This window comes from Balaenoptera ricei, chromosome 14 (genome assembly GCF_028023285.1).
Source record: "Balaenoptera ricei isolate mBalRic1 chromosome 14, mBalRic1.hap2, whole genome shotgun sequence".
NCBI classification, from domain to species: Eukaryota; Metazoa; Chordata; class Mammalia; order Artiodactyla; family Balaenopteridae; genus Balaenoptera; species Balaenoptera ricei.
Window position 1 is genome coordinate 77,574,750 of NC_082652.1, and position 26,115 is coordinate 77,600,864.

General features: G+C 42.2%; 1 protein-coding gene across 11 annotated transcripts in view; it reads left to right on the forward strand.

Annotated features, from left to right (window-relative positions):
* The window catches only part of NEDD4L (NEDD4 like E3 ubiquitin protein ligase), a 167,574-nt gene that overhangs the window by 17,422 nt on the left and 124,037 nt on the right, over positions 1 to 26,115 (forward strand). For 4 of the 11 annotated variants that reach the window (XM_059895518.1, XM_059895521.1, XM_059895525.1 and 1 more), the window contains exon 1: positions 7,586 to 8,923. In XM_059895518.1, coding sequence (XP_059751501.1) covers positions 7,811 to 8,923 — 1,113 coding nt within the window. In that variant the 5' untranslated portion in view covers positions 7,586 to 7,810. Of the gene's footprint in view, positions 1 to 1,444; positions 1,484 to 3,955; positions 4,010 to 7,565; positions 8,924 to 26,115 lie in introns of those variants that run through there. The other 7 variants (XM_059895524.1, XM_059895519.1, XM_059895529.1 and 4 more) reach the window with 6 other exon arrangements.

Sequence of the window (26,115 nt, forward strand, 5' to 3'; positions counted from 1 at the left end):
TCCTCCCTCCGCTCCACGGTAGAGGGTGTCGCTGCGTAGCCGGGGCTGCGCTGTCTGCCTCCTGGTTAGTATTTCTGTGCTGCGCCCGGGTTTAAGAACTGTTTTCATCGTCCTCTCCTCGTGGCCGGGTGCCTGGTCCTTCATGCGTGTTGTGGTCTCACCTGTCTGTTTCCTTCCCTCACCTGTCCGTTGCCTCTCCCCCTCTGCATTTCCGTGAAGCTGGGCTCCCGACCGGCTGCAGCCCGTGGCGGACCTGGGCCTGCACCCACCTCTCCCCCTTCCTCCTCCCAGCCCTCTCACTCGTTACCATCCCCGGCTCGATTCACAGCTGAAAGTGTGAAACCCCTTTATTTAGGGTTAAACGCCCCGTTGAGTTGTGGGTGGGGAAATTGCTGATTTTTTTTTTTTTCTTTAATGCCAGTTCAATGTTGTACAAATTCAGTTTATTTTTTTATGGTGCTTTTGTGTTGCTCTTATTTTGCTGCTGCTTCCTGCACTAGTTTTTAAAGGAAATAGATTGATAAAGACAAATAGCATTCTAACTTTAAAATATCTGTAGTCCTTGGTGAGGTGGTGATTTTTCAGTCTCAAATTTTTACATAGAATTTTTGAGAGATGTGTTTATTTCAGAGTATGATGCATGTCCAAATGCACAAACACACGTGTAAATGTATTCTCCCATAGTATGTTTCATCTTAGTTTCAAAGGCTGTTTGGTAGTCCATCTTTTATCGAAGCTGAGGACAAAAGTATCTTTCCATGTCCTTGTGAGAAGTATATTTATATGGATTGATGTGGAGATGGATGGATGGATGGGTGTGGATGGGTAGAGAGGAGGATTGAAGGATAGGTAGATGAATATTTTTAAACCTGGTTATTTGGGGGAAAAGAGTTCACTTTTGGTTTATAACTGGCAGAGTTTTTTCATGTTACATAATCTGATCATCAATATTGTTCTTTATAAAATAGTCTTCAGATTTCAGTTTTTGTATAAATAGTGAACACTGTCACCCTTCTGCCACCTGCTTCATTGCTCTCCAAGACAGATTTGTAGCAGGTGGAGGGAAATAAGCAAAGTTCATTTCCTTCTTGATAGAATAATCGTATCAGTGTTAATTTCTTGAAGAATATCTTTGTTTTCACGATGATGGCTCTTTGTAGGTCCCTGACGTTATTCCTCCTGGTTGACAGCATGAAATTTATGGTTTCTTACCTGTGGATCATCTGTTTCATAAATACATCCCATCCCCATCTAGTTTGGTTGATAGAATAGTCTCAGATAATTGACTAAATGCTTCCTTTATTGCCATTTTGAAAACCTCTTAGCTGTTTTTTTACTGGGGGGGAAAAGGAAAAGTTGAAGCAACTGTGTGGACCGCATTGTACTAGTAACTGTTAATGTTTCAAAGACTGTAAAATAAATTACAAGATGATTTCTCTTCCAGACGCTGAACCCAAAGTGGAATGAAGAATTTTATTTTAGAGTAAGTTTTTCTTTTTTTTTGGGGGGGGGCGGGTAATAATTGTTATTGATAACTAGATTGATATATTATCACAACAGCCTCACATTGAGTGACATCTGTTAAATTTTTATTATGAAATTCCTTTTAAGATGAGAAATGGTTGGGTAGCTTCCTAATGTGCCCCAAATTTTCAAAGACTGTGTGACTAGTGGTAACAAAATCTGGACTTGTTTCATTTTGGGATGTTTGAGGGAAACAAAAAGAAAGTTAACCAAATACCGTATTTTAGCTTTTCTATGCAAGTTTTTCTTTAAAAAAAAAAAGGAAGGTAAAATATAATTAAAACAAGAGCTTAATTATTTCTATGAGACACGAATCCAGTAGAAACAACATGATTAAAAAGAAGCCTAAAGGTTGCCAATCATGTTCCAATTAGGAAGGAAAATTTTTACAATTCAGAGATTCAGTGTGAGTGTATGTGTGTAATATAAAACTACTTCTGGAGTTTAAATATCACCAAATTAGGTAAATTTCCTCAACCTTTTATATTTAATATCTAGAAGAGCTATGTGTAGAAAGACTGAATTCTGTGAATTAATGGAGACTACAGTGAGTTTTTGCAGTTGCTTTTTTTTGTACTGAAATTTTGAAAATATTAAGCTGCTCAGGTATTTAATGGAAAAGAGGGTTTTTTTTCTCTTCAGGATGAATTAATTTTTATCATCTGTATAGTTGTGATATTAAAAACTACTCTACTTCCAGAAATGCTCTAAATAAGATCTTCTGATTCGTGTAGCTTCCCAAAGAACAATATTACCATTAGACTCGTTATAATTGGTCCTGATTTCTTCCTTTCAGTCACAATGGTATCTTATCTGCTCCGAACTTAGATCGCTATATACGACATCTGTTTTCTATTATGTTCAGAGCTAAAATATGGCATTGATATTTTAATACTTGGTGAGATCCTATGTGTAGCTTCTACCAGATGTATTTTAAATTACTTCATGAAGGACTGAAAAAGTAATGGGGGCAGATAGATATTATTGGCCCGTAGCTAACTCTCAGATACAGCTTTCCACTTGTAATACTCCAAATTACTTAGACTTCTTTCAGTTTAACACCTTGGCCACATTTCTGTAAATTTTAGTACATCCAAGGTTTTTTTCAGCTTTTATTAGCTGTAAACATATGTAAACTCGATTTTTTTGGTGGGGCATTTAAAAAAACATTTTTGTTGTATTCATCGCACAAATCTTTATTGAGTGCTTACTGTATGCCAGCTTCTGCAACGGCCTGTGGACGCACTGGTCAGCAGTACAACCCTTCACTGAGCTTTCAAACAGACACTAAGCCCCCTGCCCACCTGCCTGCTCCATCACTAGGCTAAGAGCAAGCCAAGGGGTCAGAAGCACAAGTCGTGTTCTCTGTACCATCAAATGTTATTTCATTCCCTTCTCCCTCCCTCTACTTAGTGATGGTGGACCTGGGTCCTACCACTTACATCCTTTCCAACCCTGGAGAAGCCCCCCCAAAGACTCGCACTCCCCACAGCCTCCTCATCTCTCACTAGGAGAGAGGAATCCTCACTTGGTAAGGTTGTTTTCCAGGATTTCCGTACAATGATAGAAATGAGAACGCTTCCCACCATGTCCCACACGTGGTTGGTCCTTAACTAAACGATATTGAATACTTGAGTCTGAAGGATGATTTCTGCTATTTCAGTGAGGTTTGGGTGAAGAGACAGAAAGAAGCAAAAAGACATCGAAAGCCCAGTAGCTCTGACATTGACCCCACAGTTGCTGGAAGAGGGGCTATCTTTTATTTCTTTGTCTCTCTAATGGCTCGAACCAGGGGCTCTGGAGACTCGCAGGCCAGACCTGGTGGGGCTTCTGGTTGCCCTGCATAACCAGCTCCTGGGCCAGTTACTTGCCCCTGCTGGGCTCAGCTCCTCATTTGTAAAATTGGGGAGACAGTTATACATCATAGGGCTGCTTTGAGAATAAATGAGATCATGTGTTTTTGATATTTAATAAAGGAGATAGTGCCTAAAAAGTACGCACACAATGGTAAAGAGCCGCTTTTTACTATTTTCTTCATTATTTTTTATCACTGCTTTTATTATTAGGCCTAAGAAATTTCCTCAGGCGTAGACCTTTGTGAGGATGTAGCCTTTGGTGTACAGGCACGAGGATGCCTTTTTAGGGGAGATTTAGCAACTGTTAAAAACTACTTAGAATTATCCTTTCTTATGTTGGAAAAGCAGCTTAAAATTAAGCGTTTTATTCTTCTGATATGTCTAAATATTAGGCGTAGAATAATAATAGAAATCAATAATAGAAAACTTGATTTAGTTGATGAAAGAGCAGGTTAATTGTTTATATTACACAGTTGATTTGGGTGTGTTATAAAGCATTTTATTCTTTCAGTCTCTTATTTCATTCCTTGAATTATTTCTGCCCATTTAAAAAATATTATTTCTGTCCCTCATAGGTAAACCCATCTAATCACAGACTCTTGTTTGAAGTATTTGATGAAAACAGACTGGTAAGTGGGTCCCAATTTTTCATTTTTGCTTCATTTTTTCAAAAACTGAATTTTTAGAGCAACATCTTTTAAAAACCTGTATTTATGTTGTACTTCTGCCAGTATACATGTCCCTCAATAAGACCATTTTTGTCCCATTCCTAGTTTAATGTTCATAATTCAAACATTTTGATATGGGTAGGACAGTTTATTTGTATATGTGTATGTTTGTATCGTCGTTAATATTTGTGAAAGTCACACTGGTGATTTATCAAACCATGTATGCTTACGCTCTGCTTCTGGGGATACAAACGATATGCAAATCTGTCGCCGCCATTACTCATGTAAATGAACCTTTCAGGGTTTTTATGTATAAGCCAGACCATGTGATTGTGACATGTTCAATAATGAATCTCTTTGGGAAAACAAAAATCTAATTAAGAGTATATAGCAAAAAGTAAATCTATATTTAGGAGGTAACATTAAGCTGTTTTTTTTTAAAGTGGTACTTTCTCGAGGGAAATTCATAGATAGTAACTTCAAAGAACCAGAAATATGCCTGAGGCATAAAACTGGTACATACATTTTATATAGATTGATAGGTAAGTAGGTATATATATGTGTATGTATGTAACTGATACAACTTACATTTCCTTTTAGAAATGGAGTTTCAGAAGCAAATCTGGCTTAAAGCACTTTGCCAGATTTAACTCCCTAGAATATATACATCAAATACCTATGAGCCAAGTGTTCCAACTATGAAAATGAATATTATTATGATATGTATAAGCTTTTAAGTTAGTCTCAGAAGTGGTATTATAACTCAGTGGAGTCAGTTGTACTCAAATTTGCTTTCTCTGAGACTTATGTACAGTCGTCCCTCAGTATCCATGGGGGCATTGGTTCCACGACCCCTGCAGTTACCAAAATCCAAGGATGCTGAAGTCTCTAATATAAAATGGTGAAATATTTGCATGTAACCTAAGCACATTCTCCTGTATACTTGAACTTTATCTCTAGATTACTTATGATACCCAATACAATGTAAATGCTATGTAAATAGTTGCCTGTATGAGGCAAATTCAAGTTTTGCTTTTTGGAACTTGCTGGAATTTTTTCCCCCTGAATATTTTTGATTCGAGTTGGTTGAATCCATGAATGCGGAACCCGCGGATACGGAGGCTCCAACCGTATATTATTTGCTTAAAAGAAATGTTCTTATGGACTCTTCTTTCTGCAGAATTCAACTGAAACTTACAAGTTTTTGAATAGCTTGAGTTTAATAGAATATTTGATCTGGAGGAGCCTTCTAATGTTAACTCATTTAATTCTCTGTCCTTGCAAATGAAGAAAGAGAACTGAGGTCTAGAGCCCTTATGTAATTATGTAACTGCTGGTCTCCTAAGTCTCAGTCCAGTGGTGGTGAATAGCCAGGCCTTTAACCCTTAGGGAACTTGGGAGTATATTTGATCTCCTATGCCTTGTGTTACTCTCCAAATTAGAAAGCCAACAGATGCTGGCCCACCATCCTGATAGCTTTTCTATTAAAATATATGGATTCTCGGTGGTTGCATTGAACTGGACATTTTGTACCTTAGGTGATACTTAGTAGTACTCAGTAGCTAAAATCACTTTTGCTTTGTGTATGAAGTTATTTTCTTGTTAAATCGAATGAGAAATTCTGCTTGAGGGTGCAGTTCTTAGCACTCCATCTTTCATCCAGCAAACACTGAATGCAGCAGTGTTCAGCAGAGTAACAGTAAGTCCCTGGAGACACACATGCAGCCACAAGACTAATCCTTACTCTCTCATTTATTGAGTATAATAACACTTCAAGGTGAAGAAATGGTCAACTTTGAGGAAAAATTGCCTCTTGTCAGATGGGCTTTAACTCATTATTTTTCTTCTATTAAAGGAAATTCACTGTAAAAATTTTGTTTTCCAATATCTAGAAGAATAACTGTTGTTGAGATGACCTTGCCATGAGCCCTAAACTATACTTCTAAGCCCAAAAGGGCTTTGAATGAATGCAGAGCTCTAAGAAATCCCATTTGAATACAAACTTTATCTGAAAAATGGTGTTTTATGTACCTAGCTTTGCCCCAGGCCATCTGCAGTGTTGTTACTATGCAGTGAATGCTGCTGGCAGTGGTTTTTTCTTTGTTGGCTATTAACCCAGCTAAGACTATACGTGACCGACCGTAGTGGTGCTAGGCAGTTTTCGCATTAAGCAAACTGGCTTCCATTTCTCTCATAGAGATCATTTTTGGCATTTAAAACACATGCCTTTAGAAAACAGATTTGGATGTATGTAAACACAGGTTAATCCTCCACACCCTGGACTCCAGAGCTGTTGACACAGTCATGCTTTGCGGATTTTAAAATAAACTTTTTGTCACTCTTTGCAGCTTGGTATTCCGCCCCCCGCCCCCTATTTTTTACTCCCTCCTAAATAAACCTCTTTGTTAAATAACTGATGTTTCTGGATCATGGAAAAGAGTATGTTTAAAACACACAGAATATATTCCAAGTTAGCTACAAATCCGATGACAGCTTTTTGAACGTGGACTTTCACTTTTATTGCTTAGGTCCTTTTTGGCCCTTCAAAAACAGCAAGATTCTATGTTTGTATCCTAACTGGGGTGATAATGCTGACTTCTTACCGGAAAACAGGCAGCTCCAGGCAGCCTTTTTTCTGCATGGTATTTAAGTTAATTTATTACCGAAACCACATGCCCACCCTTCTTCAACTTTCCTTCCCCTTTTTTTCGGGGGGGTGGCGGTGGCGCGAGGGTGGTGGTTTTTTCTCCTGTCTGGCATAGGGGAGAGAATGTTTTCTCCAGCTGAGCTCCTTTCCTCTGGTACCGCCATGTCTGAGAATCATATTATGTATGAGATTGCGTCTCCCCCCCCCCCCCAATCTTTTAAATGAAAAACGTTGTAGTAGCCAGAGGCAGGCCTTAACTGGCAGTGTTGTGAGTTGTACCCCCCTCCATTTAGCTATTTTGTTACTTGTAGATCATGGTCTAATTATTTAGTGTTAAAGCGACACTTATCCTGTGGGGTGTGTAATCGTATTTATAGTACATTTTATTAGTTTGCATTCCATCATGGTAGTGTGGTGACATCATAAGTAACAGGGGAGCATAACATCCGATTGCTCGTGAAAGAGTCTTCCAGCGGCCACGGCATTTTTACTTGTCATTATCTGGTTCGGTGGGAAAGGTGGTCGGGGAGGTGGGCGGATATACTGCGTGTGCTTCTGTGTTGGACGCCAGGTCTCTCTCTCACATTGGTTAGAGAGAGTCCCGGTGCCCTGCTTGGTTCGGAAAGAACTGTCCGGTGAGCGCCGTGCGGTTAGATTTATAGCAGCATGGCTCGGAGTGTGTTTGCTGCCTTAGTCAGCTGTGAGAGCTCCCTGCTGGGGCCACTCCTGTCTGATGGAAAAGCAGCAGCTGGGAAGGTGCTGTTTCAGGCTCTTGCTGTTTAAAAAAAAAAAAAAAAAAATTGAGAGCGAGAGGGGGGAAAACTCCACTAAGTCCACAAGCTGGCATTGGAGGGGGAGACCGCAGTCATGTGGTTCTGGCCATCCTACCGTCTGTCACAGTGTGGATGAGAGCTTTTTGCTCTTATCCAATCATGCCTGGAATGCCGCTTGCCACTTGGGTTATTTCTGCTATCTGTCGCTCTTGGTGCCGCAGTACTAACGGTTTGGCAGATGGGACACTTTTTCTTGGAGTTTGTGTCTTTGGTTTTTGACTTCTGGCAGCACCAGGCTTCTTGTTGACGCTCGTCCTCTCCCTCCCTGGCCCTCTGGGCACCATGGCCCATCGGCTTCGGTTTCATTTTGGCTCAGGTCGCAGCAACACAGCCCCCGAATCAGAGATCCTAGACCAGGAGAGAGAAGACGACTTTTTCATGGCATTCCACACGCTCCCGCGGCGGAGCGGCCCGCACCCCTTCACCCCGAATGGAGCAGAGGACGGCGGAGGCGGCCTGCAGGGAGGCGTGGGCGCGCTCAAGCGCAGCACGTCCATGTTCATCCCGCAGCTCCTGAGCCCCTTCGACGCGCGGCCCACCCGGAGCTCGTCCGTGCAGATCTCGCTGCAGCGCAAGGCGGCCGATGGGGCCCCTGACGGGTGCGGGCCGCCCGAGGGCCTGGACGGCGACGCGGGCTCGGCGCCTTGGGGCGGCTGTCCGGAGCCCGAGAGTCCCGAGAGCTCCCCTCCCAGGGCGGCGAGGGCTTCGGCCCCGCAGGTCAACGGTATGTGTGGCCGCCAAGTGCCGGGCCCTGTAGCCCCCGACGGCCTCGAGGAGGCCGAGCCCTCGTTCGTCGGGGGCCGGGAGGGCGGCGGCGGGCTCCGCATCCAGCACCGCGCCTCCAGCGCAGACGTGCGACAGGTGAGGCTGACGCCCTTCGGGGCCGACGGCCAGAGCGGCCCATCGGCGCCGGAGCCCAGGCGCTGGTCCCTGCAGCATGTTCCAGATGCTTCTGGAAGTTCCGGGAAGCGGTGCTTTGTCTTCCAGTTGCAGCAGCCGCAAGCAGGCGCGCCAGGGCTGGCCGGTGACTTCAACTTTGGGTTCACTGGCACCAAGGGGGACAGGTTGGTGAGGTATCCCCGCATTCGTCTGGAGAGGAGCACTTCGTACCCCACGCAGCCCCGGGCCGAGCGGGGCAGCCCCACGGAAGAGCGCGGCCACCCGGGCCACCCGCAGACGCCACCTCGGGGCCGCAGGGTGGCTCCCGAAATCCACAGGACCAACTCCGTGGAAAGGACGCCACAGGGTCAGGGCTGCACGTTTAAGATCAGGCAAGATCAAAATGCGGGGCAGCAGCATTTCAGAATTCTTGTGACTCGGGGGCCAGAGGAAGCTCCTCCGAGTCCCGAGGAGAATAACGCCGCCAGCCCTGGTTCCACGGGAGCCTGCGCCTCGGTAAGTGAGCGTGCGTTTCCACGTGACGGCCGATTGGTAGGGACTGATTCAAGCCCAGCAAGCTTATTCTCCAGTGTAATTAAAATAAACTCCATCCTCCTCCCTCCTGGGAGTTTCCCTGCTTCGGGTCAGTGTAACTTAATGTTTGGCCGCGTTCTGGGGCCATGATTTGTGGTCCAGCCTTTGGTAGAGGTCCATGAAACTAGCATTTTAGAAAATAGCCTCAAAGTCGAATCACTCCGTTTTGAAAAATCCAGACAACCCCTTCCCCGCCCCTTTCATCCCTTCTGAATAAAAGAATTTTTTAAATGTATTACTTTTAAGTTAATCTGCAGTGCCCCAACGTGTTGACGTTGGAAATGCATTTAAAAACTGCTTGCAGATACAGCCTTTAAAAAATAATCAGTTCTAATGAAGGTGAGAGAATCTCACGTTAAACTTGTCTAGTTTCTTAATAATTCAGTGTTATGTCAAGTTGGACCAGTTCTTCCTAATGGCCTTTAGCTGTAGAGGGCCAGCCCTTGTTATATAATGTATTGTCTTTGTTTTTTTGTCCCATTAAGTAATACTGAACAAACATAGTCACACTCGTGGGACAGGAGGAAATGTGTTTTTGAAGCAGATAGGCTTATGGGCCAAGGCAAGGCGAAACTGATTGGGGACTTGTTAATGATCAGATTGCACAGCCCTGCAATTTAACACTGCCCACTTGAGTGTCTAAGCTGGACTGCTGTATATAGAATAGTAAGTGCCCTGTCTCCAGCTGTGGAAACAGACGCCCTGCAACAGATTTTGGCCTTTATTGCGCCTGTGTTCTTGCTCTCTCCCTTTCAGTGAAATGGAGCACAGAAAGACAGCTGCTAACTCCACCAAGGCAAATGATGACTGCAGCTTTCATAGTTCGTCGTGGGATGAAAAGTTTCATCAGTTAGCTTTCTTTTACTAATAGTCCCTAGTCACTGAGTGCTTTTTTTTAAAGGACAAGCTCCTTATATTTTGAATTGGGTTTTTTCCCTTGAATTTCCTGTGATGGCTGGTTTTGAGGATCCAACAATGAAATGTCTAGGAGACTTTTTGTTTGGGTTTCAGTTGTGGATGGTGACTTTCCAAAGTGGATGACTGAGTATGACTGTGGAATCGTATTGTCTTTTGCGTTGAGAAATATTTTGGGCCATTTGAGTAAATTTTATCACTGCTCCATCATTGGTTTTCACCATTTTGAAAGCGTAATCAGGTGCTAAATGCAAATATTACATTTTTCTTGGTGTTATATAACTGTTTCTTCTTCTTTTCCCTTCTATAAACCCTTTTATTATCTCTAGCCCTTTTATTAGGAAATATCTGAGTGCATTGTCTTAGTCTGAACCAATACCATTTTTATACAGTGGTACAAATTTCAATAAAATTTTGATAAGAGCTTCTATCCTTCAACTCAAGAAAGTACCATCACAACAGGTGTAGGCTTCAATGGGCAGCGCAGTTCCATGCTGAATTTGGACCACCTACCACATGAAGGTCGACGAAATGCATTTCCTGAAGTTTTGACAACTGTTCAGTTATCAGAATTTAAATCATTTTGCAGTTAGATGTTGAGGACAAACGGATTTATATAATTCCAGTCTCACTTGGCTTGAAGTTTCTCATGTGATTAAAAAACAAATAGAACATACCAATTTACATGCAAGGACCGCTCTAACTTGCGAGGGCTATTAGAGTGGAAAATAAATTTCTTCAAATTTGGAAATGCAAGTTCTAGAATAAAGAGCTTTTCTTGGAAAGTAAGTTCCATTTGTGCACAGTAGTTTTTATTTTCGTATTTGTATTTTTGTACACTTACAGAAATTTGTAAGTGGTTGGTAGGAAGCTGGTTTTCTTTTAAGCAAAAACTTGTTTCTTCAAGAAGCAAAAACAAAACTTGTCTCATAACAAAACCGTCTGTTCCATTCAACACTTTGTACGTGTTTCATATGGGCAGGGGTGTTAAGTGTAGACAGCAGCTGCCACAGCCTTATTTATCTTGAAGGAAAACATTCACTTGGGCGTCTACAGTCTGGCTGCCACCAAGCTTTTTTGACGTTTCAAATATCTGCTGCTTTGGACAGAAGGGCATTTCATTATTAGTTTACGTGAAAAATCGATTACAGTCTGGTTTTTGACTGATGTCAAAAATCTTTCTCGGAGAAAACCGTTCAAGATTCCTTTTGCGAATGTGTTCATATGTCATGATCTATGCCTTAGACCTTATTACAAGGTTACCTTGTTGAGAAATTTTCTCTGTCTGTGCCTCCCAAACATCCTGTCATGACTGTCGTGAATAAATCTAAAATGCAACATGGCCTAAAAAATGCTGATCAGATTCCTGGGACCCCATGTGATCGTTGATTTTCTACCTGGTCTGACACCTCTGTAAAGTAGAATTGGTTTTTAGAGTTATCAGTTATAATCAGCTGTAATATTTCAGAATTCTTACAACTCATCAGTTCAGTTTGTAGCATTTTAATGGTCATTTACGAATAATTTAGTTATCTTCTTAAATTAGTTTTTTGGGTTCCTTGGTTTGGTTATGAGCTTCTTAACTGCATGACAGTTATTCTGAGGAAGTGGGATCACCGTTTACCCGGCGTTTGTGTCCCCTTTCACCATGCTGTCATGCCGGTTTTCTAATCCCACATTACACTGAGTCCTTGGAAAGTTTCTGGGACTATCTCAGTTTCTTGCTGATACAAAATTCATAATGTAAACAGAGTTAGAAGGGCCCACAGCGGGGACAAAAACACGTATTCTGACACCCACTACATACACTGCAGGGAAGGAGTGTTCCTTCTTTCCTTCGTCCCAGGTTCTCTGAATTTTCCTCGTGCCCTCTCCATGGACTTACACTTCCCAGAAGTAGCGTGGTAGTCTTCTGTGATTAAAAATCCATTTTACTGAACGACAAAGGAATACCCAATCTATTTTTGTTTGGGGGGGAATTTTAGTTTGAATCTCTTTCAGAGAAGGTGATTTGACTATACAGAACAATTTTTACATTAGTATTAGTTGTTGTCTCTTTTTTACCTTAAAAAATAACTCTAGGAAAATAGGTATAAACCACCCCTTTATTTAAAAGCACCACCACAGCAATGCAGTGGATAAAAAAAGCTAGTATTCCTTCCATTGACTTGGTCTCTGAATGGATTCTGTAAACTTTTTCTTCTTGGCTATCTCTCTTAATGTGGTTCTATACGGGCACATTCCAATATTATGGAACTTGAAATTTCAACTTAGACGGATGTTTTGGAAAGTGTAGGTGGTGACATCAGTAGGTGTGTATACACACAAACACATAGGGCTTGCAGGTGACAACTCACATCTCTGAAGCACTTCACAATTTGAAGAGTGCCTGCCTTTCTTTCACTTAGTCTGTATAACCATCCCACTGTCTCACTCAACCTTCCCAACCATCATGTGAAATGGTGTTATTTTACTGTTTCCAACCAAGGTATGTGATACTATCATTAGGTGTGATAACTAATGACAGTATCACATCTATCATTTTGCGTATATACAGAATAGGAATTTTAAAAATACGTATATCTTTGCACAGTTTAGAAGCCTGTGTAGCCAAAATGCAGGTTAATGCTTTCTGTGATGTGACGTCTTAATGCTGAGAATTTTGGAGGTGGCCACTCCATTTGGTGCCTTGGAGCACGGGCCTAATGGACTGGACTGTGCAGATTCCTGACGTGTCCCAGGGGAGTGACTCCCTCTCTGCGTGTCCTCTCTCGTCAGCGAAAGAGGAGGCTAAAAACGTCCAACTCACAGGTTTACGGTGAGGTTTAAATGAGGTGTTATGTTGTTTTTTCCCTTCTTACCCAGGTCTCTGTAATGTACACATCGTTCTCCAAGGAAGGTAATTAGGTTAACTGTGAACAGTCGGGTTTTGATCACAGGGTATTAGACACAGGGCAACATGAATTTAAGGCATACCTGGAAATGTTTACTTTAGTAACGGGCTTTGATCTCCTTTCTGCTGTCATCTCATCTTTCCTGAGTATTTGCCCCTTGGATAATCAGTATCACAGAGCCTTAACATTGCCCTGCGATGATGCAGTCCTTGAAAAGACTTCAATTAATTCGTGAGCTGTGCGTCGTAGAACAGGACCTTTAGTTGTATTTGCGCTATTGAATTTTGAAACTTAAAAATAGTTATTTCTGCTGACATTTCAGACATGTTATTTGTTTACCATGCCATTTTGGTTATATAGATAAACACACACACACACACACACACACACATACATACATACATATATATATATTTTTTTTCCATGCCATGTTTCCAGTTGTTTACTTTTCCTTCTTACGGGCTGTGGCTTTTGAGCAGCAATCTAATGTTATCTGTACAAAATGTTCATGTTATGTGGTTTACAAATGAGGACAGAATTTGGGAATAGGCCTTATTAGATACTGACTTTTAGAGGGTTTTCATAAATGCTGCAGCTGCTTCTCTTGGCTAAGCTTGGAGGCAGAGTTCCTTGGCACTGAAATAAAACTACAATTTTATAACATGTGCTAATAAGAAAATTGTTATCTCTACATAAAAGTTCGTAATACCAGAAGAAATTTACTCCCTGTAAGAATTATCTTAAATTTAATAAATGTTGCTGTCTCTGTGTAGTTGATGGTTTAAAATTAATTGAGGCTAATCTAAATGGTAGTCTATAAGCAGATTTTTTAATAAAACTAATTGACTGCATATTATTACTGGTGAGATGGATTAATGGCTAAATATATTGACCTTTTTTATCTCCTAATGATACTACCAAGACATTTGCAAAAATGAGGAAAAAGCTGGAAATTCATGGAAGGTGTTGAAATTGTTGATTGAATGCTCGAATACCAGAATATCTAAGTTTCCACTCTAAATGCCAAAAGAAGCTCGGGAAACCCAATCCAGAATTGGCTGGTGATTATTGAGAGGTTTAGTATCCTGTCTGCAATCATCCAGTTCCCTTGATTCATACCCGGCAGCATAATATTCCATGGCCTACACAAGAGAGGGCGCCAAGACAGTCCACCCGCAATGTAGACCCAGCTCCAGTTTAAAGAAGAAAAAGGCCTAAAAGGATAGAGTGTTGAAAATATTAGCTAAACTATGTATTGCAAGAGCTTGGTGATTTTTCTGGGTAGATGGAGATTATGGAAAGATTTTTAGAAATTATCTTGAATCAGTAGGCATCACGGATGTATGATGTTCCCAATGGGTTTTCCTTTTTAAATCTCTTGTTTACTTATTTATTTTTTGTGCTACAGCTTCCTTGGGCAAATGGGGATGCAGAGGGAATATAAGAAAGTAAGTCAGTGGAACAGGTGGCCTGCATGAGTGGGCCTGAATGAAGCTGTCAGTGTCCTGCCTGTTTTGTGCCGTGTCCTGAATTGACACCTCGGTGGTCTCTAGGCATCACCACGTTTTAACAGGAAGTTTAGCTTTCAGGGTGGGGGATGAAGTAGATTGAATTTCAGGAAGCCTGCTTTTTAATCCGTGATCATTTTAGAACCAAGGACTGTTCTGACACTTTTGAATAGAGTGCTTCATGTGAAGGGAGAGGTCATAAAATGAAATCAAAGTATCATAAATTGAGTTGGAAGGGACCCTGCCTGCCTTCTCTGGGTTGACTGTTGTGGCCACACTTAATGTTCAAATACTTTGTATTGGTTCCTTTAGGTGGCTGCCCCAACTACCTATTCTTTGAAAAACTCCGTGTTTATTTTAGTGTTAGGTATTGTTCCCTGTACTTGGTAAGCAGAAAGTGAGGAAATTCCTCCAGGGAGGAAAAGACCAGTGCTTCCCCAAGCAGATCTGCCTTTCAGAATTTACACAGCCTTCTTTTGGGACTTAACTTGGGACTTAATTTTTATAGATCAAGGTAAGTCAGGTGGCATTTACTTCCCTCATGTAATAACTCTGAGGAATCTGCTTTCAATCCATCATCTTTTATTACGTTGTTTACCTCTTTCTGGGGGACTGGGATGGGGTAGGGAACGTCATCATGTTACGTATTTGATGATTCAAGTAGTTTGATAGATTTACAGTTTCTCTTTCCTACTCTGTGGGTCAATCCAGAACTGACAGACTTTTAAAATATATTTAATGACCCACATATGTCATAACTCATCCACTTCCTTGAGAGACTTTTTAAAGCTTCATAATCATGCTTGTTGAGGTTTTTTTTTCATTTTCTTTTAAAATACACGACTGGGTATTTGACTCTTCAAGGAGGACAAAAAGCTGCTGTGGTCCAGTTGTTTAAAAATTGAGTTGAATAGAAGAGTTGAGGTGGAATAGAAATACTGAAACACGTATACTAAGCTCCAACCAGAGAACCTAGCACTTCTTCAAAGCGGGGAGTTTTTCAGGCTGGGAGTTCTGTTGTAGCACTAACAGCTTTCTTTAACTTTCCTAAGGAGTTGGGCTGAGTTAAGCACTGCATGCTAACAGCCTGGCTCTTGGTTCTTTATATTATCTCTCTCATGAGTAAAAGTGCCTTAAGCTTAGTATGTATTCATTATGTACTTACCAATTATGCTTTTCCACTTGAAGAAAGAGATACTAAATTGCAATATAACTTTAAACTTTTTAATGCAATTTTAATATTTAAGTTTATTTAATCTCTTATCATAGTAGAAGCTGTTTTTTTAAATCCTGATATAATATTCTCCACGTTAGCGTATATTGTGAGGATGCCCAGATGTTGCAGCAAAGGACAAAGCAGTGAAAATAGTTTTATATAAACACAGCGTGCTTAAGGGCCTGCCTGCACCCTAGGGTGAAATTATACTAGCAAGAGATGCTCCTGTATTCTGCAATGTGGCACTCTTCTCCGACATATGTGTGCAGGAGCCATTTTTTATCTTACATTCATAAACTTAAAGAGCTGTGAGCTTTCTTAGGAATTATGTAGACCAGTTCCTTTCCAGGTTAAAGATGAGGAAACGGAGGGCATTATTTTCACACTTACAGAGAATATTCTTTTTATCTCACAGGTGTGCAATAATTATTTTTGAATATACAGCATGTGAAGCGCTGTCAGCAGCCTGTCACCCGCTGCCTTTGCTGGGTGTCAGCACTTGCACGATGCCTGTTCTCGTGAAATCAGTGCTTCTGCTGGATATGCGTGCCTCATCGGAGCTGTCCTGTCCCCTGAACACGGAAAGTTCTATTGATACAAACCAGGTTTCCCAACCTTTTATATTCCAGCATTAAGGCATGCTTACACACAGGACAGGATACCGTGGGTCATGATGGACAGGAGTGATGTCATGCAAGGGGAAGATTGGAACCGGATCTGGAAAGATGACTAGGATTTGTCCTAGTGGGTCAGTGGGAGGGACCGTGTTTTGAAAGACTGAAGGTAGAAACCACCAGCGATGTGGTTTCTATATTTGCCCAAGAATTTCCTTGATCGTGATTAGCAGGTTTCAACAAATTGTTTTTTAATGTGAAATGTTGCTGAAGAATTTGGGGGTATGGTTATTGGCATGAATAATTCCTTTCTTTCCCATCAAATGTGGAGTTGAATGAATTCCTTCCTTGACTGCCTGCCTGCCTTCCACAGAGCTATTCTTTGAGCATCTGCTGGGAGAGTAGGAAGACCAGCGTGGAGGTGAACGTGGCTAAAATGGGCGCAGTGGGGTGGGATGTGTAGGCTTTGAAGCCAGTGGTGATGGAGCGGGTATGGCACGGAGGGAGAAGGCTACTGTGAGGATGCGAGGGTAGCAGGCCACAGGAGGCAGTGAGCACAGGAGTGATGGACGTGATCCCATTTATATCGTCATGGCCCACACTGGCTCCTGTACGGGGACTGCAGAGTAGGAAGAGGGAGGCCCCAGTAGTCGTAAATGTCACCTAAGAGGGTGGCAGAGCCCGAGCCCTGGCCTTGGCTCTTGTCCCCGTTCCACACCTTTATTCTTCCAGCTCCTAGGAACAGTCATCACTTTTCTCAGGAGTTAGTCTAACCTCAATTCTTAGACTGTCAAACCTTAGTACTTAGACTGTCATGTTCATATTGCAGTGCCTAGAAAATGGGAAGCATTTATTCTCCTTAAGCAAGTGTTATTTCAAGATGCTTTCTGCTGCCTGTGTCATGGCAGGATGTGGGTGGATTTATTTTTGCAGGTTTGCACCAGGGAGTCTGCTTCTGATTTGCAGATTGCATTTATTATAAGGCATATTGTCCATTGATGAATAATGTGTGGGCTATAAAGCAGATATGCAGCTTTTAAAATAGCTCATTTATTCTGCAAGCCTCACCTCCAGAGACAGGCAGTCCCTTCAGAAGTGGCGTCCGGGAGCAGGGGTTTCTGCGTCTTTTCCCCCGACTCCCGAGGTCATTGTTTTTGCCCTCTGGTTCACCGTGTGTTTCCTTGACGGGCTGAGGCCTTGAAACACGGTCAGTCTCAGTTCATGGAGAAGACATGAGACGGGAGAGAATTCTTAAGTCACTGCTAAGGAAATTGATGCTTGTTTGTCTCGGCCACTGGCAATTTCCCTGATAATGTGGATTGAGACAAAGGGAAATACCAGACGTCGTGCTTTGTACTGATGTCCTTCCTGTGGGCATCGGAAGGTGACCACAGCCAATTTATCCTCATTTCTTTGAACTGACCTGCTAAGGCCTGTGCAGAGGTTCTGGATTTGGAGAAGCCAGTGGAGTCCTCGGAGAGGGGAAAGTTTCATTGGAGAGAGCAGGCCTGGGAACAGTCTCTCAACCTTACAACCAGGAAAGGGTCAGGGGCAGGATGCGAAGTGGTTCAGAGGTGCCTCCCTTACTAAGTGGAGCCCTGCGATCCGCTGATCTTTGCTCCCAGAAACGTCCCTCCAGATAGTTTTTCCTTTTGAACAGGTTTCTTATTTTGCTGAATATGTTGCAATCTTCTCTCAGTGGCCAGGTGGCCTGTGTTGGAATGCTGGTGTGTGTTGCCAAGCAAAACAGATGCAGGAAGATTTGCCTGAAGTGGGGGGAAGGGGGGTGCAGGGAAGGTCGGTTGTATTGGGGGCAGGGCGGGGCAGGACTAAATGGTGTTTATCTGCAGAATAGAGGGTCTAACACAGGTTTAAAAAGTCATTGCTTCACAACTCTCAGAAAATCATCCTAGGTTCATGCAAGCATTTCCAGGCCTATTGAAGGCCTCTTTTTTATTTCCCACCCTGCATTCAGAATGGGGTCTAAACGGTTCAGTACAGCAGGAAGAATTATTAACCTTCTGCCCAGCTCAAGCCACTGGTTACCAAATTTTTAATTTTATTTTAATGTATTGCTCTTTCTGCTTATTAATTGGTTGACTCTTAATGGAATGGAATCTGCCACGGATGATGCAGACTGGGTAAGGAGAGTTTCACTGATTCTGATTTTCCAGTTCATTCAAGGACCCCTTGGCTAGGCATGGATTGACTGTTCGGGGGAGGGTAGCACCCCAGTAACTCTGACGCGCAGTCAGGGTTGAGAACAACTAGTTTAAGAAGTTAATGCTAGTGACAGCCTAAACCTGGGTTTTGAGTTGGTTAATAACCCCTGGTGTAAATACTCATTTAGCACGTTTATTCTCACATGTTCTTTCACTTTTGTTTGTTCCTGCGGTGGCTCTTTCTGGAGGTGGGGTGTTCTTCTATGGCTCAGCCCACAAGGTAAGTTTCCGTGCAAAGGAGGCTGTGCAATACCTATGTTAAGAGGAACAGAGTGTTCCAGTTGGGTATTTGCAATGTATATGGAGAAAAGCTTCTCTCCCAAAATAGCTTAGAAATGAAAGCAATAGTTTTCTCCTCAGTTTCCAACTGCAAGAAGCAAGTGAAAGTGGGATTCTAATTCTAGACCGGCAAGACCGGTCTGTCCTGTTGTATCTTACCTGCAAATATGACTTTTCTCCAGGTAACAAAAGTTATCTTCCTTCTGTAAATATTAACTGAGCGCATTTTTGTGGCTTTTGAAAACTCCGCTTCTTGAAAGTGTTGACCGGGCGTCAAACTTTCATGAATTTCAGAGAAGTGGTAATACGTGCTTTCTTCCCTGTAGTGTTTAAAAGCAGAAGTGCAAAGGACTTTAAAGGTTACCTGGGCCAGTGTCTCATTTTTTTAAACAGGAAAGTGTGTGGCTTGTCCAGAGGCACACAGGAAGAGGGTAGCAGAACTTCAGTACCAGGCGGCTTGATGCCGGAACCGCTCTTCTTCCTGCTACACTCTAGCTACGTCTTAAGGGTCTTTTGCAAGTGAACTGTCCAGGGGTGGTTCACATGATTCTCTTACTCCTTTTCATGCCTTCTTAAGTAGAACATTCTAAGCATATCTCAGTGGTTTTTTTTTTTTTTTTTTTTTTTTTTTGGACTCACTGTTACCCTCACAGCCATGGATTATCGTATAATCTAGTCATTCTTTATGGAAATGTTTTATTAACGTTGCTATCAGGGCTTAATAAGGTATATAATACACTTTGCTTCAACATTAAAGTTCTCAAGACGTCCATCATCTCTGAGATGAGTTTGCTGCTTATTGTTGATTTCTCATCCCTCTTGCTCGTCAGTTACCACTTCTTAGAGCTGTGAGTATAGTAGCCCGCCTCCCTCTTACCTGCTAAGGACTTAGAAGGTGTTTAGGGAAGTTTGTTAGGATTGTTTATGAAGTGAGACGAAATAGACTGAGAGCAAGGATTTGAGTCGTTCTTTTTGAAGAAAGGGCATGTGGTCTGTCTTTTGTCTCTCTCCCCAATCCCTTGGCCTGTTTTATTCTTCTTTGTCCTTGGAGCATGTCTGGAATCAGATAGATTATTTTTAAGATTTAAGTTTAAGAATTCAGTGGGATAGAATCTATGCCAGCTGTTTAGCATAGCTCCTGGCACTTAGCGGTTAATAAATGTTAGGTGTTTTTACTATTATTCCCTCTGAAGAAGATGAAAGTTCTTCACAGATGTTTAAGGATTGGATACTCAGCAAACCCGTCAGCTGAATTTATTTTGGCAAACACGTTTGTGGTGCATCTGAATTATTATTGCTGCCTGCGTCTTGTCCTTATCCTTTTAGAGTTAATGACTTTTCTACTGGACTGTATGGAAGAACTATGAAAAAAAATCAATAAAAAGTGTTCTTAAAAAAAGATTGTATGATTCACTAAACTACCAGGTGTCAGCCAACTTTAGACTTTAAGTTAAAAGGACTTTCAGGGCTTTAGTGGTTTATTTGCCTTTTTTTTTTTAATTGAAGTGTAGTTAATTTACAGTGTTGTGTTACTTTCTGGTGTATAGCAAAGTGATTTATTCTCTTTTTTAAAGGCCAAACCAAGATCACTTTATGACAGTGGCTACCTTTCCCCTAGATGTATTTCTGGAAGAGTTCTTTCTGATTCTCATTAAACCCAGAGTTGTCATAATTTAAAAGTTACCCTTTAGATCTGTAAATTATGAAAACCAAATTATAAACCAAAATGTACAGTTGATTATAGATCAGTAATGTTATCAACAGTTATGTAGTTGCACATATTAATTGTGTATTTTGCTATTGAGTAGAATAAAAATGTAGGAATTGAGTAGTTTCCCTCATTGATTACCATGTTTGTTTGGTAACAATTATATTAAAATCAGTCTTTATTTTTCTTTTTGTATATTTTCCGTGCTTCACACTGAGTGTGCTTCTCTCGAATCTAATCTCTGAATTTCAGGAGTCTATTAATAAGTATGTGTAAAGAATTAGTTGCTAATTTTGGATGTGCTTGAAATGAGATTGTCAGCAAATTACAACTTCAAACCTGGGACTGTGGTTTGTTATAGATTGGACATCATCCCTGGTGTAGAAGATAAATTCCAAACGTATGAAAGACATAAAAACTTCATTACTTCTAATATTTTTTTCGTATATTAGACTTTTCTTATATGCCTTTAAGATACTAAAAGTCTAACATAATATCATGGATAGTTTTTCACCCCAGACATTTTATTTGTGTTAAGGTTTTGCAATGTTAAATTTATTGGAAATTAGAGACTAGAAAACAAATCTTTACTGATGAAATAGTAGCTATTTATTTACTAAGCCCAAGTCTCTCGGTGACAGCTGTGGAATAAGCTACAGTTCAGTGGTAAAGCTGGCTGGAAATTAATATTATTTAATGCAGCCTCCCCCGCTTTAACAAAAAAATAATTAACTCCAGAGAGGTTGTGTGATCTACCTGCTGTTGCTTCCTTTATGAACATGAAGGTCAGCAAGGATAAGTGACCCTTCTGAATTCCTTCCACATTCCAAGTGCTGTTCTAGAGATGCAAGTGTTGAGTAAGAGAGACACGGCCACTGCTCTGGGAGGCTTATGTTCTAGCTACTGTGCTTATTATAAATAGTAAAAAGACACTACTAAATAGAGTATTTCCATAAATATGCCAAAGGACATAAACAGGAGTCTGAGACAGAGAAAGTAATAGGGAGGCCTACTTGAAGAAGGGCGACCAGGAGAAAGAACCACCTCTCAAGAGCCAGCTATGACCGAGGCCTGATGTGTGAGGTGTGGGCTGCGTGGGTGGAAGGGAGTCCAGGAGGAAGGAACCTTGCGCCCGTGCACACGGAGGTCCTGCATGGGGAAGGGAGTTGGGTGCATTGGAGGAACTAAGAGGGATCATGATGAGGCTGGAGTATAGAGAATGAAGGGGGTAGTGGCCCAGGGGGAGTCGCAAGACATGCCAGGACCCCAGGTCTTTCACATCAGAGAATATGTCCTGTTTGTAAATCACATGGAGGCACCTTGGTAGTTACAAAACTTGAATTAACCCAGCTTCCCTGGAGCCTAGGAAAATAAAGTAGCTATTTTTAAAAGTACAAATCGTCTGATTTTCTAGAGGAAAAACAATTAGCATCTAATATCACCTTTGAGATTTATGAAGGGTCCCTCCTTCAGTTGTTCCTCTCACAGATGATAGGAAGGCACCTTTAAAAAAAATTTTCTTTTACTGAAGTATAGTTGATTTGCGGCGTTGTGTTAATTTCTGCTGTACAGCAGAGTGATTCAGTTATACACGTATATACATTCTTTTCCCTATTCTTTGCCATTGTGGTTGATCACAGGATATTGACTGTAGTTCCCTGTGCTATACAGCAGGACCTTGTTGTGTATCCGTTCTGCATATAATAGTGTGCATCTGCTGACCCCAGCCTCCCACTCCATCCCTCCCCCACACCCCCAGAAGGCACTTTTTGTTTCCTTTCCAAAATTCTGTGCCACATATTTTGCCTCTGCTGAGATATAAAGACAGGACAGACAGGAATGGGTGAGGACGAAAAGGTTTCCTTACGTGTCTTTAGATTCCATCTTCACTTTTGAAATGTTTGACAGAGAAGTGTGAGCTGGTTTTGTTTGGTTTTGGTTCATCAGACGCTGTGTGGTTGTTGACAGTTGGGTGTTGCAGACAGGGCTTTGTGACCTCGTAACAAGTTGGGCTAATGTATGTATCCTCGTAACAAGTTGGGCTAATGTATGTATCCGTTCAGTGAGCTCCTTGCACGGTGCTCTGTTTCAGACCAAAATGGTAGGTAGGCTGTGCGACCTTAAAGCGCAGATTTTAGGTCTGGCCCTAAGACCATAGAGAGTATGTCAGCATATCCTTCTTAGAGTAAACATGGGAAGACAGTGTGGCGGAGTAAGGCTGGCTGCAGATGTTTTCATCCCTCCCCCATCAAGAGGTAGCATGTATTTCCCCTCCCCTTGAATCGGGGCTGGCCCTGTGAATGCGGTGGCAGTGAGGCTGGGGTCCTTCTACACTTAGTCTTTAAAAGACCTGGCAGCTTTCGCTTCCTGCCTTTTTGGGAGTGTGTGCCTTCAGGATCCGGCTGCCGTGTAAAGAAGCTTCAGTTAGCCACATATAGAAAAGTTCCGGCTTTCTACCATCCCCACCGAAGTGCCCAACAGGTGAGTGAAGCCTTGGACGTTCCAGCCCCAGTCCCCATCTAAATCGCTCTGGTGGTTTTTAGCCCCTAAATTTCAGGGTGGTTTGTTAGCAATAGATAACCCAAAGAGACAGGGTCCTTACTTAATATTCAGTCGTGGGGAATTTAAACCTTGCTTGTTTGTCAGAGCTGCCTCCTGTAGGTGAGCTCGGCGGGGCGTGGGGTGATGGAGTGCCCGGACAGCTGTTTCCCCGGAAGCTGGAGGAGGGCCGCCTCGCACAGGACGGGCAGACCAAATAGCTCAGGGATGCACTTGGCTTAGACAGCTGAGAACCAACTGCAGTGGCCCAAAGGAGTGGGGAGAGTGGGTGTTTTGCTATCAGGAATGGAGTTATTCAACTTGAAGGGAAGAAGATGTATAGTTTAAGGAAATCCATCACGTTTTTAGAAGTTTCCCTAAGAGAAGCATTCTTAGCCTAGGCCCTGCACCAAGATCCAGTTATTTGTTAAAATCTAGTTTAGTAGGTGGGTGGTGAAGGTCTTCTTCCAAATAATAAAGAATGGTTTAATATAGGATGATAGTCTTAATTTTCTCCCCTCTGAATTGCTGGTGAATTTCAGGGTCCAGAAAAATTTCATTTACCTTGTCCTGTAGGCCCTTGTGGTCGTAGCAGTTGGTAAAGTGTTTTTGTTTTTGTTTTTTTCTGTAGCAGGTGCTCAGTAAGTGGGATCAATTTAGTTTCCATAGTAATTTGATTCACGTTACATGTAATTTAACTCAGTTTGCTCTAAAGCAAAATCTGTTGCTATGTTTAAAAATCACAACAAATGACGTCAGTTACAAAGCACACCTGCGCACTTTGGTGGATTTTTTTTTTTTTTCTCTGTGTCGTGTGATTAACCACTACACACACGCACGCGTGTGCGACCACACACACAAACACACCCTCAGACCAAAAAACAGATTTGACATGCAAAGAATTTCATGGTTCTTGAGTAATTTGAAAAGATACAAAGCCCAAGTTAACCATCCCGAGCACAAAGGTGCGTTAAGTCCTCATTTCGAGGGAAACCACAGCCTGGCAGTTGTGTCAGCCCCTCCCCTTGCCGTGGCCTGAATCACCTAACGTTATGGGGGCTGCTGATGACCGCCAGCGTTTCTGTCACTGCAGCCTCAGCAGCCTTAGGCCACACCCCTCACCCATTCCCTGCCCCAGACTGTGGGGCAGAGAGACCTCATCTCGAGAAGGATGGAACCGGTGAGGACAGGACCTTTATTTACTTATTTATTTATTTATTTTTGGCTGCGTTGGGTCTTCGTTGCTGCGCACAGGCCTCACGCCATGGTGGCTTCTCTTGTTGTGGAGCACGGGCTCTAGGCGCCTGGCTTCAGTAGTTGTGGCACATGGGCTCAGTAGTTGTGGCTCGGGGGCTCAGTAGGTGTGGCTCGCAGGCTTAGTTGCTCTGCGACATGTGGGATCTTCCCGGACCAGGGCTCGAACCCATGTCCCCTGCATTGGCAGGCGGATTCTTAACCACTGCGCCACCAGGGAAGTCCTAAGGCCCTTTTTTCTGCTGCTGACAGTTTCTGTGACCCCTGGTCATGTCACTTTTCTGAACCCACTTCCTTATTTGTTAAATGACAGCACCTGCACTAGAGTTTCTGTGAGGAATGAATGAGGTAACTTTAAGAGCTCTGGCAATGCTAACGTGCTGTATAAATGTGGTTGATTATATTATTATTAATGATAAAATGCTTGCTAGAAAAAGTACAGTAGTCCTTTTTTCTCCCTTAAGATGGCTTGAGAAGGATTTCAGACTTAAGTGATTAAGGAAGGCCCCACGATGTAACGAACAACTTTGCTTTGCTTTGAACTGTGTATAGGGCTGGGCGCTGGCTGCAGAATTGTTGGAATGTGTTGGGTGTCCACGGTCACCAATTCTGATACCACTGTGCTCAGGCATTTTGCTGGAGTAGACCATGTCCTGCTGTTTATTAAACATGTCTGTGTAGAGAAAATTGTTTTTTTTCCCCCTGGAGAGGATTTATTTCTTAGTGCCAGGCTCCAGGTTGGCTGTACTACCCTCGGCGTTTTGCTTGGCAGACGTGCAGCTAGGTCATAAGGGGGAATTTATGGCAGGTCTGGGTAAGAACACTAGACGAGGAGAAGAAAAGAGATTTGGCTGTTGAAAGGGAAGCATGTTGGCCTTGGCATCTCTGGGCCCACTTTGCCCTGGGGGCTTGGATTTGAACACTGGATCCTGTGGGTTCCCTCCAGGGGGGAGGGGAAGGAGCATTAAGAAGGGGAAAGAAAAAATGCTTTGGTGGAAACAGAAGCAACAAATAAAATGGATGGTAATTCTGGCGTGATCCCTGAGGCAGCAGAGAAAGCAGGCTCTAGGCTGCGTGTCAAGAGCTCGGTTCCTGGGGGTGGGCGCGCTTGGCTGGGGTCGTATACTCTGGGCATGTCGGGTTGGTTTGGGAAGCCTGCAGCAGGGAAAGGAGAGGTTGTTGACCAGGCCTCTTGTTCACATGGTAGCTCTTGAGTTGGAGTTGTGGCAGTTCGTCCTCCTCCAATAGGTAGTTGCTAGATGTTAATTGCTGGCTAGATCATTGGTTACATTTGCATTTTTGGCTTGTTTCTTGGTGGGTATAAAGGAGATAATTCAAACCTATGGCTTTTAAACTTTGTTCCCAAGGCTGCTTCTGAGGTTCTGCAAACATTCACCTAAATGTCATTTTTATTATTTTTAACTTTTTACAGCTCTGAAAATGTGATCATAAATTCAAACATACAAAATGTGTGAGATAAAATATCTTATCAGTATGTTTTATATTTTGAGATTATGTGCTGTGTGAAATCCATTGGCATATTCTGCTGGCTTATTTTTAACCACTTCTGGATTATTGTTATATCTTAACTGGTTGAATTGACTAGGCAGGTTATGGTCAAAAACTTCAGTTTTTATAAGCATCACGGGTGATGCCAATTCAGGTGGTCCATGACCCGCTTCGAGAAACCTTAGGCTGAGATATGTTGAATGATGCCTCACTCAGAACTGACAACCTTGGAAATACTTTCTCCCTAGCTTAGTTATTTCCATCTGCAAAGCCATTGTTTGAGAAATATCAAACGTGCTTTCTTTTTCATAACCAAAAAAATGCTGAAGTGTGTTCATAATCCTGTCTAGTTCTTTGAGAGCACTGAACCTCAGGCCTGTGAAATTCAGAGAGGCATTCTCTCCATTATATACACTCGAAATCTGTGTACTTCGTAACTAACAATGTATAACGTAGT